General features: G+C 46.4%; 1 protein-coding gene across 2 annotated transcripts in view; it reads left to right on the top strand.

Moving 5' to 3' along the window:
- Positions 1 to 3,796: 3,796 nt before the first annotated feature.
- abcc2 (ATP-binding cassette, sub-family C (CFTR/MRP), member 2) overlaps positions 3,797 to 16,636 on the top strand; it is a 51,238-nt gene continuing 38,398 nt past the window's right edge. The window contains exons 1-12 of one of the 2 annotated variants that reach the window (XM_047029291.1): positions 3,797 to 4,611; positions 4,657 to 4,721; positions 10,177 to 10,347; positions 10,790 to 10,927; positions 11,276 to 11,416; positions 12,213 to 12,335; positions 12,802 to 12,857; positions 12,965 to 13,073; positions 13,346 to 13,480; positions 14,119 to 14,315; positions 15,219 to 15,396; positions 15,812 to 16,066. In XM_047029291.1, the coding sequence (XP_046885247.1) occupies positions 4,677 to 4,721; positions 10,177 to 10,347; positions 10,790 to 10,927; positions 11,276 to 11,416; positions 12,213 to 12,335; positions 12,802 to 12,857; positions 12,965 to 13,073; positions 13,346 to 13,480; positions 14,119 to 14,315; positions 15,219 to 15,396; positions 15,812 to 16,066 (1,548 nt within the window). In that variant the 5' untranslated portion in view covers positions 3,797 to 4,611; positions 4,657 to 4,676. Of the gene's footprint in view, positions 4,722 to 10,176; positions 10,348 to 10,789; positions 10,928 to 11,275; positions 11,417 to 12,212; positions 12,336 to 12,801; positions 12,858 to 12,964; positions 13,074 to 13,345; positions 13,481 to 14,118; positions 14,316 to 15,218; positions 15,397 to 15,811; positions 16,067 to 16,636 lie in introns of both variants that reach the window. The other variant, XM_047029290.1, reaches the window with a different exon arrangement.

Raw genomic sequence — 16,636 nt, 5'->3', positions numbered from 1 at the left:
TCTAGTTCTTGGGGGCACCACCTTTAATTTATGAAAGGGGCAGAGGAAGCCTTATTTAATAATATTGAATAATAGCACTCGTAATAATCCGTTTAATCTTAAGTAGTGGATTCTATGAAAGTAGAGCAGATCAGATAACAGGAGGGATACTGGAATATTATACACAATGATTTATTTCAAGCAAATGTAATTGGGATGAACAAATACTAAATAAGTTATGGGTCCGTGTACGTGAGTTTAATTCCTTATATCATTATAACGGAACACGCATGAATGGAAAAACGGATTTTGACGTGTTATTTTGTTTTCTCGTTTTTTAAACACAAACCATAAAACTTTATATTTGGATTTTTCTCACTTGGGTGGAGGTAAGCGTGAAATGCCTGTCATTGGCCGAATGTGTCGTCAGCACTACCTGTTCCTTCAAAGTAAAAGTTTCCCCCATCTAACTCGATCTATCTTGGTCATCAATCAGTTAAATTTTAGGGTGTTCACGTTTATAAACTTGCCAATTAATCTTTATTGACTTGGGAGTTCGCTCCTCCAACTTCATTCAATGCATCTACTTTTTTTAGGGCCTACTGATATCTACAGGCTAAATAAACTAATGTCAAAATGCTGTAGGCTTAGTCGTGTTTTTCCATTTATATTTGTATTAGTAATATTATAAGATCACATCAATCAATTTTATTGGCCTCTTAGTGTGGTGGTGTTGCTGTAAATTGTTTGCTAACTGATAGTGCTTATAGATTCAACATTCCATTGAACTTCTTTCACACAACTGTAAAAATATATACATCATCGCAATTCTAAATGTGCAGAGGAAAATAGAAAGTGCAACTGAAATGCAGGGATAGCAGCACGTGAGGTTCTTATGCACTGATGATCCTGTGCACCCTGCTCAGACACGGTTTATGCATGCCGCCAGGCGCTTGACCTCCTCCCTGTAGTCTGTCACAAATTCCCCCCCAGTTATCTACAGTCGGGGAGGAGATCTTGTCCCAAGCGGAGAAGTTCAAGTATCTCGGGGTCTTGTTCACGAGTGAGGGAAGAATGGAGCGCGAGATCGACAGGCGGATCGGTGCGGCATTCGCAGTGATGCGGGCTCTGCATTGGTCCGTCGTGGTGAAGAAGGAGCTGAGTCGAAAGGCGAAGCTCTCTATTTACCAGTCGATCTACGTTCCTACCCTCACCTATGGTCACAAACTATGGGTAGTGACCGAAAGAACGAGATTGCGAATACAAGCGGCCGAAATTAGCTTTCTCCGCAGGGTGTCCGGGCTCTCCCTTAGAGATAGGGTGAGAAGCTCTGTCATCCGGGAGGGGCTCAGAGTAGAACCGCTGCTCCTCCGCGTCGAGAGGAGCCAGCTGAGGTGGCTCGGGCATCTGATAAGGATGCCTCCTGGAAGCCTCCCTGGTGAGGTCTTCTGGGCACGTCCCACTGGGAAGAGGCCCCGGGGAAGACCCAGGACACGCTGGAGGGACTATGTCTCTCGGCTGGCCTGGGAACGCCAGGAAGAGCTGGTGGAAGGGGCCGGGGAGAGGGAAGTCTGGGCCTCCCTGCTTAGGTCGCTGCCCCCGCGACCCGACCCCCGGACAAGCGGTAGATGATGGACAGACGGAAATTTGAATGCATGAAACTCTGTGTCAGTGACAGACTACAGGGAGGTCAAGTTCAAGTCTTTTATGTGTCAGATACACAGAACAACACAAGGTTAGACTGGGCATTGAAATTCTTAAGACAAGACAACGAAAGCACCTGGCATAACATATAAGTACACGGAACATAATTTACATCTATGCTGAGCTTAAATAAGTGAAACTTCCTAAATATACAGATAGCAATAAATAATCGACTATACTAACCCTAATACTAAAACTTCCTAAATTACAGATAACAATAAATAGTACACTATACTAACACTAAATGCACATAAAACCTGTTCCAACCCTATAACCTATTCTAACCTAAGTGCAGTACAGTACAATAGTGCAAATTTGCAGATCAGTGACTAAGTCAATGACCATACAGGAGCCTGGTGGCGAGGTACAGTAGTGCAATGTTACTGATAGTGCAACCAGTAGCTGAAAGTGACAGTGTATAAGTGACTAGTGTGCAGTAAATCAATGTCCATATCAGTGTCCATTTAGAAGCCTGATGGGCCTTGGGTAGAAACTGTTGTCCAGTCTGCGTGTGCGCGACCGGATGCTGCGGAAACGCCTGCCAGAAGGAAGCGGGGTAAAGAGACTGAACATACTGTTCCCACCCATGTGAGCGCGTTTTTGTATTGGGGGGAGGTGAACAAGTCATCCGATTTGGGGGGAGTTGACTCGTATTGGGGGGGAGCATTTTCATTTGGGGGATGTACTCATATTAGGGGGTGTCATTTGCACTTCAGGGCCACTGTAGGTATCCTTTTTTGAGGGTGAACATTTCATTGGTCAGTTAACCTGACCGGGCATTGTCCTGAGATAAGATAGGTGTGAAGTGGTCGGTAGATGAGGCCAATCTTTCAAATGTCAATGGAATGCTTAAACTTCAAAATATATCAATACAACGTTCAGAAATAGTTTTGTTAGTATGGTACAATCACTTTGATATCAAGATTGACTGACTTATCATAACAGGAAAGTTTCATTAAAACATCAAATTACATCAACACAGCATTTAAAGGTAAAGCATAAATTAGCACCCAAATTCCAATAGTTCTTCTAGCGTCCACAAGCAGTATTGTCTTTGAGAGATGTTTGTAAATCATTAAATGTCTGTTTTGGGATAAATCCCTTATAATTCAGAGTTTCTGGATAAGGGAGGTTGAGAAAAGGGGGCCGTTGGATGGCTCTCTCCCCCCCCCCCCTCTTGGGGAGGGGAACACCAGGTGTCTCATCAGTCCCTTTGAGGCTTATCCAGAAGATAGTGGCATTGTATGAGACGTCATATGATGCAATCAGTCGTCCTGGTGATCAGTACTGTGTCTTACTGAGTGGATCAGAAATGGTTGTGTTGGTGGTTTGACTCTCTGCTACATCATCCACCATAACTGGTATCTGAGATAGTATGGTTCCTTTACCACTTTTGGGGAAATACAGACCTGTGCTTGACTCTAACCAACAAAATTGTGTTTGAACTGGGCACCTCTGACTCTTGATGTTCTGCTGTACATTCTACTTGGACGCTTTGGATAAAAGCACCTGCTGAAGAATACAAATGTGACTTCCTTATCGTCACAACCATCCAGTCCCTTCAACCGCTTAGTCATTGTGTTTAAAGGGGACCGTGGTGTGAATTAAATGTAAATGTGAGAAGCCAGCAGTCGGTTTCTGTTAACAGTGGGACGGATGTGGCTGAAATGAGAATGAGATTTTTTCTATGGGTGAGGGTATGTGTGGCATTCAAAGATTGTGTGTATAGCAGGTCTTTATGCCAGTGTGTGTATGTCTGTATGCAAATGTGTGTGTATGTCTATCATAATTCCCAGCTGGCCAGCAATCAATGTCTCCCTCTCCTAGCCCCTCTGTGTAGTTCCGACTCAACCAGACTGCTCCCTAACAACACTGATTTGGCTGCCGTCCATTTCCTCCTCTCTGCCAGCCTAACAAGCAGCTGCTACCCTGACGTTCACAGGATTGGACTGGAACACTTAGAGCAGGCCTAGGAAAGAGGGGAGAGAGGGGAGCGAGCGAGAGGCAGAGCAAGCGGCGAGGAGGGTAAGCGCATAAGGACTTCATTAGACCACCCCTTCTCCTCCCCCTCTTTCCTCCACCCCATTTTTTTCAAGCTTCCCTTCTCTCCTTTCATCCCCCTTTTTCATGCCTTTTCCCTCTTATTTCGTATCCCTATCTTGGCCATGTTTTTTCTTCTTCTGTTTTTCCTTTCCCTCCTGTACCCCTCCTGTCCTGTTTCCTGTCAGGGCCCCTCCGCGGCTGCTCACACGCCATCGACACTAACAATGAAGTCAGGCAGGAAGAGGGGCGGGCTCAACACTTGTATAACTTTTCTCTCTATCTCTCTCTCCACCCTCCTACTCAATGTCTCCGCCATCCCAATTCACTCCTCCCTTTCTGTCACAAACACAGCCTCTTCCCCTCTCCACTACTGCCCATTCTCCCTCCCTCGCTCTTTCACAAACAAATGTTTCAGTCTAGTACATGGACTTTAGACAGCTCTGTTATGAAAGGCCAGGACAGGCGCTGCGATAGGGAGGGGGCTGGATATCCCTCTGTATTAGGAGGGTGTGGGCTGTGATTGGGATCTGATCAATGAGCTGGACGTGTGGGAGATTGTACACACAGCCCTCAGAAGGAGATGACGTGTGCGCGTGTGTGTATATTGGTTTGATGAGGTAAGATAGTTACAAATATCTTTATTGTGGTTGATGGGGGAGGGCCCTGGAGACTGGAAGACTCAAAAGGAGAGGACTTTTTCATTCTGGACCTGTTAAGAATTAACTCCACTCGATTGGGCACAAATACTGCGTCCACACACTTCAGAGTCTGTGAGGAGCCAGGGAGCCATGTAGCTTAAAGCTCAAAGCTCTGCAATCACGTCCGGCAATCGTCTTGGGACAGAGTGTGTGTGTGTGTTCTGAAATTGAGGGACCAAGGCTGCACAGAGAATAGAGGGTTGAGAGATCCTCCTCACATCTGGTCATCTGTGGAGCTGACCCCACGGGACTATGGCTGTCCCAGCGCTGGACAAGTACTGTGGATCCACCTTCTGGGTGAGTCCAGGGAGGCTGGGGAGGCTGGGGACACTTGGAGGCTGGGGAGGCTGAGAGGCTGGGGAGGCTGAGAGGCTGGGGAGACTCGGAAGCTGGGGTGCTAGAAGGCTATAGGTTTGGAGGCTGGGGAGCATTTAAGTTGGGGAGGCAGGGAGGTTAGAGAGGTTAGAGAGGTTAGGGAGGTTAGGGAGGTAAGGAAGGCTGGGAGGTTGGGTGAATGTTTTCTTTGTTTTATTGTGGTCTTTTAATTAGGACTGTTTGTTTGTCAAGTTGTCAGGACAAAGTCTTATCGCAGAGCAGGAAAACGTGACCATCTTTACTAAATCTGTTAAGGGAGAAGTGACTCAGCTATTCTTGCCACATGCACTGCATTATCACCTCACAATCACCACAAAAGGAATTGTAACGTACATTTACTGTCTAATCCTGACTCATAACCAGACCAGGGCCCATAAAGCACATTTCCCGAAAAAGCCAGGCTTATGTCAGTTAGTCAGACTCATTTCTTGATCATTCGGTTCCATAAAGCCAGCTCCACGTACAGTAGTTCGAACTCAGTTACCATGTCAACATATTTTGCTAAACTAACCTGGTGCGGGGCAAGCTAACTGTCAGGCTTTAGCACGTGTTGTTGCTTAACCAGACGTTCCTGTTACACTGACCCAATGGGAAACATGTGTTGGCTGATGATACCTCAGTCTAAAAGAGCCCAGTATAATGATCATAGCTACATAATAGTTAACAGTGGCCTACAATTGCAAAACCAACCTAAATTCATACATCTATCCTCCATTTTCCCAACACAAAAACCATATTAAGCTACTAGATTGTATTGGTTAGTAGTATTTATTTAAAACAATGTTGAAAACCTTACATGTGTTTAGAGGGTGTATGTTTTTTTAATCAATGAAGTAAAGGTCCATAAAAGAGGACCTTGACCCATGAAGCCTATGGTTCATGTCAATCATGGCGTGTCATTTTATTTTAATGAAGTGGTGGATGAGCTGTCATAGTACACGGCTTAAAGATAACGTTCTTTGGTAAGAAGTCACAAGGCCGTGTGCATTGCTTTTTGCCGTGGTGGATCGATATGATCCATGTTCTGCTTCTCGGGCTGCTTATAAAAATAGGATGCACCCGCAATTAGCTTGACTTCTTGACTTGAGTTAGTCCGATTGCATGAACTAGAATTGGCCTTTATGGCACTGCTTTAGCCCCAACTGACTTGTTAAATAAATACAAGTCAGTTTTGGGACATTAATCCCAGTTTTTTGGAGCGGCCTTTATGGAACAGGCCCCAGGTCTAGATTACACAACATTACATTTGATTGATTTAGACACTTTATTCCTAAACATCATACTTTTATGTACTGGGTTTTACAGTAGTAAAGATACATTACCTGCCACAGTTGACACACTGGTCCATCCCTCATCACTTACCATGTTGATGACAGTGTATGGCAGTGGTCACCAACCTTTTTAGGCCAAAGATCACCGACCTTTGCCTTGGTGACCCGAAGATCTACCTATTGAGGCGTTGAGAGACAGAACAGACTCCAGACTGAACTTACAACTTAACTTTATATTTGGCCTTATTGTAATTGAATGAAATCAAACACTTTGTGAACAATATGAACAAGAAAAAACACTTTTGCAATGAGCAGGCTGGATATGAACGGTTTTATTTATAAACTGAAGTTACAACACAACACTGACAAATTTCTCATGTGACAAGTCAGTGTGATGGCTGTGACTGAACACTGTCTGTGAGTGCCTTGTAGTTTGGCTCATAAGCAGAGACAGCCAGTCTGAGGCAGTCTGTGAGGTGTCTGTCAGTAAGCCGGCTCCTGTACTTGGATTTGGTGATTTTCATCTGTGAAAATGCCATTTCACAGAGGTAGGTCGATCCAAAGTAGGCACTCACTTTTAGTGCACATGCACTGAGGAGAGGAAACTTCTCTCGGCTGACAAGTCCCCAAAAGTCACTGTTCCTTGACCTGGCTTTCAGCTCAATGTCATTTTGCAAATCAAGCATCTCCATGTCCACTCCACTTGGCAAAGCAAATGCTTTCTCGAATTGGTCTGCAACCTCCTCTGTATTAATAGGCAGGAATGGGTTTGAAAGAAATGCAGCAATATCCTTCATGATTTCTAACTCACCAAAACGTCGACTGAACTCCGCTGCCAGTTTGTCCAGGTGCACACAGTACTGCTCAGGGTGAAAGTCAGAAGAGTCTTTGATGGACTGTGACATTTTTTCCAGGTTTGTAAAGTGTGTCAGCGTCCCTTTCCTCAGATTCGTGGTCCAGACACAGAGTTTGGCCTTGAACGCATTCACTGCGCTGATCATGTGGAGGAGGTGCCGGTCTTTTCCCTGGAGTTCGTGGTTGAGCGAGTTCAGTTTTCCGGTTAGGTCCGTCAGAAACCCCAGGTCCAGTAGCCACGCATCCGTTGAAAGTTCCTCGTGCTCCTCGTTCCTTTTCGACAGAAACGTCTTAATCTCAGGCAGCAAGTCAACAAATCGCTGCAGCACTTTTCCGCGACTCAACCACCTGACATCAGCATGCAGAAGCAGGTCTCCATACGCCAAATCGAGCTCATCCAATAACGCCTTGAATAAGCGATGCTGAAGCGCTTTTGCTCGAATCGAGTTTACCACTTTGACCACCAGTGACATGACATGAGAAAAATCCACAACTTTCCCAGCCAAGGCTTGCTGATGAATCACACAGTGATACTTCATGAAGTCGGGGAAATCCGGATCATTACGGCACAGTGCTATAAAACCAGCGTGCACACCGCACATTGCCGGTGCCCCATCGGTAGTGATTGCCACCAGTTTCTGAATGGGGATGTTCTTTTCACGGACATAGCTTTTAAAAACGTTGTAAATGTCCTCACCTCTCGTTCTCTCTTTTAATTGGAGAAGAGTGAGGAAGTCCTCCTTTGTTGTAAAGTCCTGGAAAGCCATTCTGACAAATACAACAAGCTGAGCCGTGTCCATTACATCCAGCGATTCATCAAACTGCAGTGAAAAATATTCACAGAGTGACAAGTCCTCCAACACCTGTTGACCAACGTTATCCGACAGTAACTCGATCCTTCGTGTCACTGTTGTAGGACCAAGAGGCACAGCACGGAATGCAGCTTTTATGTCCTCTTTGTTTTTGAAGGTGCTGCAAACAGTCTCTGCGGTGACGGTCAATAGTTCCTTAAACAAATCCCCATCTGTAAAAGGTCTCTTGTGTTTAGCCAAAATGTGGCTAATACGAAATGACGCCTCAGTTGCAGCCTTACTTTGAGACGTAGGTTGTGAGAAAAGCGACTGTTGAGCCTTCAACTCCACTTTCAGCTCCTGAACTTTTTTGGCGCGGATTGCGCTCTTTGGTGGATAGCAGTCTTTGAATTTCGGATGGTTAGTGTTGTGGTGCCGCTCCAAATTCCCTCGCTTAGACAGTGCCTGTGGCTGGTGGCACAACATACACACACTCTTGTCTTTTACCAAGGTAAAGATGAATTCCTCCTCCCATTCATGATGGAAACTGTAGTTTTTCGCCCTCTTTCGTGGTGCCTCTGCCATGCTTGCTAACACTATGTGGACAACACGGCCGGGTAAATAAACAAACCAACGGCAACCACGCCCACAGGTATCCTGGGATAGCAGGTCTCTCAAAGGTCGTCTTCGGGAAAAAACGCCCATTTATTCTGTCGGTGAATTGCTTTGCAACACGCACAGGCCAATATGCAAATCCAGGTACAAGAGAACGCGCGTTCAGTTTAAGAATCCTCCGCGTTCATGAATTAGTCGGAGATCAGTATTTCTGAAATTATTTTGGAGATCGACAGGGAAAGTCTCCGAGATCGACACGTCGATCGCGATCGACAGGTTGGCGACCTCTGGTGTATGGGGTTACATATTGGCCGAACAACCAAAACGAATTCCCATATGGTTTAAAGGTAGATGGGAAACTGAACCGTGTATTAGCATGAACCAAATAATGCCAATACCAATGGAATTACAGTTATTTGACTCTATGGGTTAAATCAATCAAGAATGGTCAAAGTAAGGTTAAATGAATACATTTAACACCATTTTAAATGAATGAAATCAATTACAAGGCAAACATGTTACAAAACAAGGGTTAACTCTTACCTACACTACCATGATTATTGTAAACCAGAAAGACAGCAAGATGTGAGCAAGGAGAATGAGTAATAAGGTACTTGAGGCAGTACTGTATCATCAATAAAGCACGTCTTCAAGGGGGTTGCTAGGCCCGACGCGCAGCGGAAACCCTTGAACACGTACTTTGACGACGATACAGTACCACCTCCAGTAGCTTATGGCTTCAATCAAGCACACCTCGTGACTCACTGTCAACCAATCAGAATGCTTGATTTCACCTACCCGTATTACAATGATCAACATATGACTAGCAATGCTACAGTAAGTTACACAATGGGGTGTGAGAGCCATCAATAGAGACCCTGTCCAGTAACTCCAGATTAGCAGATTTGAGCGTATGAGAGGTGGCGGCAGGGGGACACCCAGTCCACCCACAACAGCACATCCCTTGTATCCAGCCTTTCCCGTGAACAATCCCAAAATACTTCAAAATTCAGCGGCAAGGTTACTCACTACACCAATGCCAGGAAACCATGACTCCTATCCTTTATCGGTTACTGTTGTTATTATTATCCACATGGCAGTATGTGTGTGTTGGATGAGTGGATGCATGTGTGAGTGTCTGTATGTACTTGAGTGTGCCTGTCTATGTGTGTGTGTGTGTGTTGGTGTGTGTGGAATTGTTTCCTCATAGTGGGGACCAAAAGTTACCTCAAAAATAAGAAAACAAAAAGGATTTGATCTTGTAGTGTGACTTTCTTGGTATTCACAAGATTTAGTGTGTGTGTGTGTCAGGGGACAATATTAGATGTATTATATAGGTCCCCGGCCCCTCTGAACAAACACCTGTTCACACGTCTGTCATGACTAAGCCACTGTCAGAGGCTTTCTAGTCTTCATTTCCCATGATGCTTTGATGTATGCCCTTGGATTGACCTCAAGTGACACACACACACAAGCACACACACCAGGTGGGAAGTGGAAGTAGAGAGGGTGAGCAATGTAAAAAAGGAGGGAGGGTAAGAGACATACACATAGATGTAAATTATATTCTGTGTACTTGTATGTTATGTTATGCCAGGTGCTTGCGTTGTCTTGTCTTAAGAATTTCAGTGCCCAGTCTGACCTTGTGTTGTTCTGTTTACCTGACAAACAAAAGACTTGAACTTGAATACACGCACACACACTCACACACCCTCAGACACACCAGATGCTTTCTCTTGAGCAATGTCCGTTTGCTTGGATAACATTTCTAACTAGGGATCTGTGCATGCATCAAAGCAACTGTGTGTGTAATAAAGCAGAAACGTATATTGGCTCCATGTTCAGAATGCATCGTTCCTGGAGCGCGAGGACCCAGACCTGCCCGTGTGTCTGGAGCAGACCCTGCTGGTGTGGGCACCGCTGGCCCTGCTCTGGCTCTGTGCCCCCTGGAACCTGGCTGCCCTCTGCAGGGCAGCAGCCAGCAAACACCTGTCCAAGCTCTACCTCTGCAAGCAGGTGGGACGGACTGGCACACAGGCTCACGCACTCAGGGATGCTCCCCACCACACACACACACACACACACACACACACACACACACACACACACACACACCCACACCCACACCCACACACACACACACACACACACACCTCCACACACACACACACACACACACACACTCTCACTCACTCACTCACTCATACACAGAGACCCACACCCACACACAGATGCTCGCCAACGCACACAAACATTCGCTGTCACACATACACCAGCATTTTTCGAACATCCCATTTCCCATCCATGGCAATGTGTTTGTGTCTGACCAGGTACGCTGCACGTTGTTCACATCTGTCTGTGTTTCTGCCTGCTCCATCTCTCTCGCTTTCGCTCTCGCTCTCTCTCTCTCTCTCTCTCTCTCTCTCTCTCTCTCTCTCTCTCTCTCTCTCTCTCCCAGGTCGTAGTGGGGTTGTTATTCCTGACAGCGGTGGCAGGCTTGGCCCTGACGTTGGGAGAGGACTATGGTCCAGGGAATCAGGAGCAGAAGAACCCCGCTGTGTACTACACCAACCCTGCTCTCTTTGCTGCCTCCTGGGTAACACTCAACACACACACCCACACACACACACAACACACACAGGCACACACACAGATATACCCACACACAGGCACACACACACACACACACTCAACACACACAACACAGACACACACACACACAACCCCACCCAAACGCACGCACACAGAAAATGGAAGCAGCATATAGATAGACTGTTTATGTGTTTATTATGGGTTCATAAAGTCACTCTGCTGGTGAATCGTGCCAGTCAGTCACAGAAAGTAATTTCCACACTGAATGTGTAACTCTTTCCCTTGAACCAAACCACTCACAAATCGAACATCTGTCTATAAATGGGACTTCCCACCCCCGTGCCCCCACCAGGTGCTGATGTTGCTGTGTCAGGAGGGGCTGAGGCGGAGGAAGGGGGCCGTCGACTCAACCGCCCTCTTCCTCTTCTGGCTGCTGCTGGTCGTCTGTGAGATCTTCCCCTTCCAGACACTCACGCGACAGGCCCTCAGGCCGGTAGGTTCCGTCTGATAGACCGGAGGGGGGGGGGGGGGATACGAGAGAGGGAATAGGGGTGGGGGTGGAGGTAGGGAGGGAGATTGTGGGAGAGAAGAGGATATGATGGGAAGGGGCTCACAGGAATGTGACAACGGTGAGAGATAACAAAGTAGGGAGGGAGGAAAGGGAGATTGTGGAGGGAAGGAGGGTAAGTGTGGTCTGATGCTGTGGTGTGGGGATAGATGTTCACCTTCAAGGAGAGGAAAAACACAATGTATTATTTTCTCTGATCCCGATGTTCCTTCCCTGCCATTCTCTCCGTCTCTTTCACGTTCAAAACATGTCCCTTTGTTTGCACACCTTGCACGCCACAAATCTTACATCACTCTTTTTTGACCCTCACCCTCATTTTTTTCTTGCTTTATCTGTCCCTACTTCTGTCTCACTCTATCTCATCCGTTTCTTTCTCGTGTCAATCTTTCCCTCAACTTTTTATTTTGCTGGATTTCATCTCCTTACTGACTCACCACACACCACTGTTGAATTCTTTCACTTCCATCTCTTCATACTTCTGCTCACGGTCTCTCACCTCCTCTCTCTCTCTCTCTCTCTCTCTCTGTTTGTCTGTCTCAATCCTTGTTTGTGTCTTTCTCTCTGTCTCCCGCTCTCTCTCTCCCCGCCTCCTTCTCTCCTTCTCACTCCTCCTCTCATTCTCATCATCTCCCTCCCTCCCTCTCTCTCCCTCTCTCTCTCTCTCTCTCTCTCTCTCTCTCTCTCTCTCTCTCTCTCTCTCTTTCTCTCTCTCCTGCCCCAGGAAGCGGTGACAGACCTCCCCCGGTTCTGTCTTTTCTTCATATCCTTTGGGCTGGAGCTGCTGGCCCTGGTTTTCTCCGCCATCGCTGATGTTCCTCCTGAGTTAGAAGATCTGGTTAAGAAGGTAATCTCAAACACAAACACACTCACAATCTAGAATCAACACACACCACACCAGAACCTTGATCACCACCCCAAACTTATCCCCTTAATCTAGCTCTAGCCCGCAGCCCTGATCCTAACTGAAACATCAAACCTAGCCCTAGTCTTAGGCCTGACATTATCTCCCTCCCTATCTTTTACCTCTAGCCCTGACCCCTAGCCCTAACCATAGTCCCTAGCCTTAACCGTAACCCCAGCTCTGTGTTAGTTGTTGCTGATGGTCTGTTGATTCACTGTCTGTAGATCATCTACAGTGCCTGTGGAGATAACACGTTGTTGATAACGTGGAGTCCTCTGTAGTGATGTTTGTTCCTCACCTTCTACTGTACTCTCTGTACAACCCAGGGCTGTCAGTGTCACATGTTCTGCTGTTCTCTCTATAGAACCCAGGGCTATCAGTGTCACATGTTCTGCTGTTCTCTCTGTAGAACCCAGAGATGGGGGCTGCCTTCCTCAACAGGATTACATTCAACTGGATCCACAGGTAAGCCATGAAGGTTCCACAGGTAAGCTCCAACATCCTTGTGTCTGCTGTGTGACCATCATGTCTAACACCCCCCCTCCCCCCCCCCCCCCCCCCACGACCCCCAGTATGGTTGTCAATGGCTACAAGCGGCCTCTTGTCCAGGAAGACATGTGGGATCTGAACAAGAAGGACTCCACCCAGTGCATCAGCCAGAGCTTCCAGGACAACATGCAGGTGAGATGCTGAGGAACTGTGTTCAGGGGTTTGGGGGTTGACGTTGACGGGTCCTTTGCAATCAGTGATACCAGACACCCAGTAGCCCCCACCATCCACCTTCGCGACACCCCAAGACCCATGATCCCATTTCAAGCCAGCTCCAGAAACCATCTGTCACTGTGTTCTGCTTTTGTCTGAATGTGTTCTGTATCTGTATCTGAACTACCAAAAACAGACAAACAAATGGGAATAGCGGTCACTGACAAATATCTGCGTTCGCATCCAATCAGGTTGAGCTGGGAGCCGCGAGGGCCCGCCTCCGGAAGAAGGCCCCAAAGAAGAAGGACAAGCTCCACAGCCGTGCCCCGGCAGACAGCCTCCAGAATGGGCTGGGCAAGGGCGTCAGCCGGGACGCGCTGGTCATGGTGAGATAACCAGAAAGAGAAGGGCGATGGGGATGATCGATCAATCAATCACGTTATCAATAGACACACAAAACAACCAAGCTATTTATTCACCACAGAACCAGACATTGTACAATCAATCCCAAAGTAAGTACACAGAGTACCTTATAGAGTAGACGAGTCTCTAAAACGCTTGAAATACAATATTTTCAACCTTTTCACCCTGTTTATGAAACGATACTGTTCAAAGTGTTTGAGTTTAGGAAGCGAATAATACACAGTAAACAGTACACACCTGTGGTACCCACCACACTCACAGTAATTATAGCCTGCTCCCTTCGTTGGCTCCTTCCTGTGTTATTACGTCCTGATGTGTTAGTTGTTCTAAATGGTCTCAGAACAAAGCTTTGCGTGCTGTTCTTTTGGGTGTTTTGATGGCTACCCTGCATCATCGCTCTAGTCGGTTCTTGTTTTCAACTGATGTTATGGAGAGTGTATGGTAATTTCCTATTTCTGACTATGTTGTCGCTTAACACTTTTCCTGTTTCCACTCATATTGTCACGGTTGTATGGTCATTTTCTTTTTCCGAAAAAATTCCTGTTGACATGTCACGTGACAGATATTTGACGTGTTTTTTTGTTTTTTTTTTCCATCTCAGGAAGAAAAGGGGGCTAGAAAAGATGAGAAAAGGGAGAAGAAGGAAGAGAAGAAAAAAACGAAAAAGGAGAACGGGGACTACCCCAAGTCTTGGCTGATTTCCACCATCTTGAAGACTTTCAAAGGGTCTCTGATAGAGTCGGCCTTCTTTAAACTATTCCAGGACCTACTGGCCTTCGCCAGTCCCCAGCTGCTCAAGTGAGTCCCAGTGCCTGCGGGGGGGCTGCATCTTTCCCCTTTCATTTAGCGCTGTCACACTGACACCTGTGTTACTCAACGCACCTCAAGTAAATACATACAGCTTCAAGCAGCAAGTCCTAAAACAATGAAACCATAATTGCTGATCCTGGCCATGGTCCAGTTTGTATTTAAATTGGACACATATAATTGTTGATGTATTCAAACTAAGTCACTGTGACTCACAGTCAATCATATTTAATCAATGTTTGAGTCGCTGGTGCTGAAAAGTACCCTCGTAATAACATTGCAGGTCATCACAGGTGTGTGCTTTTTGCAACATTAACATTTTCAAGACAAAGAAAAAAAAAGAGGAATGAAGTACAATGCAATTTCCCTTCTCAGTAAATGAAAGTCAGAAGAAAATAGACTGGATGTGATTATTGTTTGAGCATCCATCAAGAGCTTATTGTCTGTCCCAGTGATTATGCATGCAGACTGATGCAGGCATGGAGCTGGGACCAGAGTGCAGAGGTTCCTTTATTGCAATGTGAAGACACGACTGACTGGAAATGACTAAGATGGTGACCCAAGCTTGATAACGATGACTACAGACTATGACTCAAACGGAGCTAACATCGACTCCCGAATCACTCTCAATGTAACAACATCAACACTCGACAATAAACTGAACACAAAACAGGGACCTTAATACAAACCAAACGAGACACTGTGACAGCATGTCAAACAAATCAACAAACAAAGACTTAACAGGTGTCAGTGCTACTCCCAGTTAGCTCACCGACCCTTGTACTGCAGGATAAGGTGTGGAGCAGCCTTCTGGCTGGTATAGCTTCATGGAGCTGGGTGTTATTTCAATCAGCACATTTACCCCCCCCTAACTTCCATTGTGGTTTGTTCCAGACTGATGATCTCCTTCACTCAGGACACATCCATGTATGCCTGGCAGGGGTATCTGTATGCGGTGGCCCTGCTTCTGGTGGCTATCCTGCAGTCTCTGTTGCTTCAGCAGTACTTCCAACGCTGCTTCGTGCTCGGCATGCAAGTGCGGACCGCCATCATGGCCGCCGTGTACAAGAAGGTATGCTGTGCCAAGCACGGCTCCACACGCTTACAGCACTCACACACACACACACACAGCGCACACTCACAAACACACACCACAAACACACACGCACACAAATATCACAATGTGTGTGTGGGTTTAAGGTTGGTGCATCATATTTCATTCTCACTGGTTGATGTTTTCCTACCATGGTTTAACTCTGACTGAGACTAAAAAAAATTGTAGTATTACCTGGAAGTGCAATTGTACACTTAATCTCTCTCTCCTTTCTCTTACCCTCCCTCTCTTCACTCAACTGTATGTTTTCTTATTTTTTCTCTCTCTGTCTCTCTCCTCCTCAACCACCTTTATCTCCACCCCCCCCTCCCTCCTCCGCCCTCCCCTCCTCCCCCGCCCTCCCCTCCTCTCCCCGCCCTCCACTCCCCCACAGGCACTGGTGGTGTCCAACGACGTCCGCAAGGAGTCGACGGTGGGCGAGACGGTGAACCTCATGTCCGCCGACGCGCAGCGCTTCAACGACGTCACCAACTTCATCCACCTGCTGTGGTCGTGCCCCCTGCAAATTGCCCTCGCCATCGCCTTCCTGTGGCTGGAGCTGGGCCCTTCGGTGCTCGCTGGCCTGGCCGTCATGGTGCTCATGGTCCCCATTAACGGCCTGCTGGCCTCCAAGTCCAGAAACTTCCAGGTACGGCTTGACAACACGAGGACACAGACACACAGAGGGATGGAGGGAGGGAGAGTTAAAAAACATGTATTTACAGAGTTTCAGGTTCTGCAGACATCCATCATATATAGAACACCCCAAAATAATAATATACACAATTACACGCACTAAATATAAGTATACACGTACCTGTGCTAGTAATGATAATATATATGCCTAATTCCCTGCTTTAATGTGTGTCCAGAACTACACTAGTGATTCTTTACGACATTTGTGTTTAGAAAATTGTTATATACAGTGTTTTTTCAACATATGCTTGCAATGCAAACAGGTTTAGCACGTATGCCAGAAGATACCATTTACTGTACATAGAAATGTAGACGTGTTTAGAGTCGTTTAGTTAAGTAAGCATCCAGGGCCTCATTTACTGACATTGCGGCCACAGCTTAATCTGCGCCTTTGCCCAACCGCAAATAGCGCACGGTGAATTTCCGCATTTTGCGTGGTATTTATCAAACCAAATCTTCGTCGGGCAATCAGCACCCATTAGTGTTAATTGTTAAAAGACGGAAAAATCACCTGCATGTTACT

This window comes from Hypomesus transpacificus, chromosome 11 (assembly GCF_021917145.1).
Source record: "Hypomesus transpacificus isolate Combined female chromosome 11, fHypTra1, whole genome shotgun sequence".
Taxonomy (NCBI): Eukaryota; Metazoa; Chordata; class Actinopteri; order Osmeriformes; family Osmeridae; genus Hypomesus; species Hypomesus transpacificus.
Note: the sequence above shows the minus strand (reverse complement) of the source record. Positions and strands in the feature narration are given on the sequence as shown.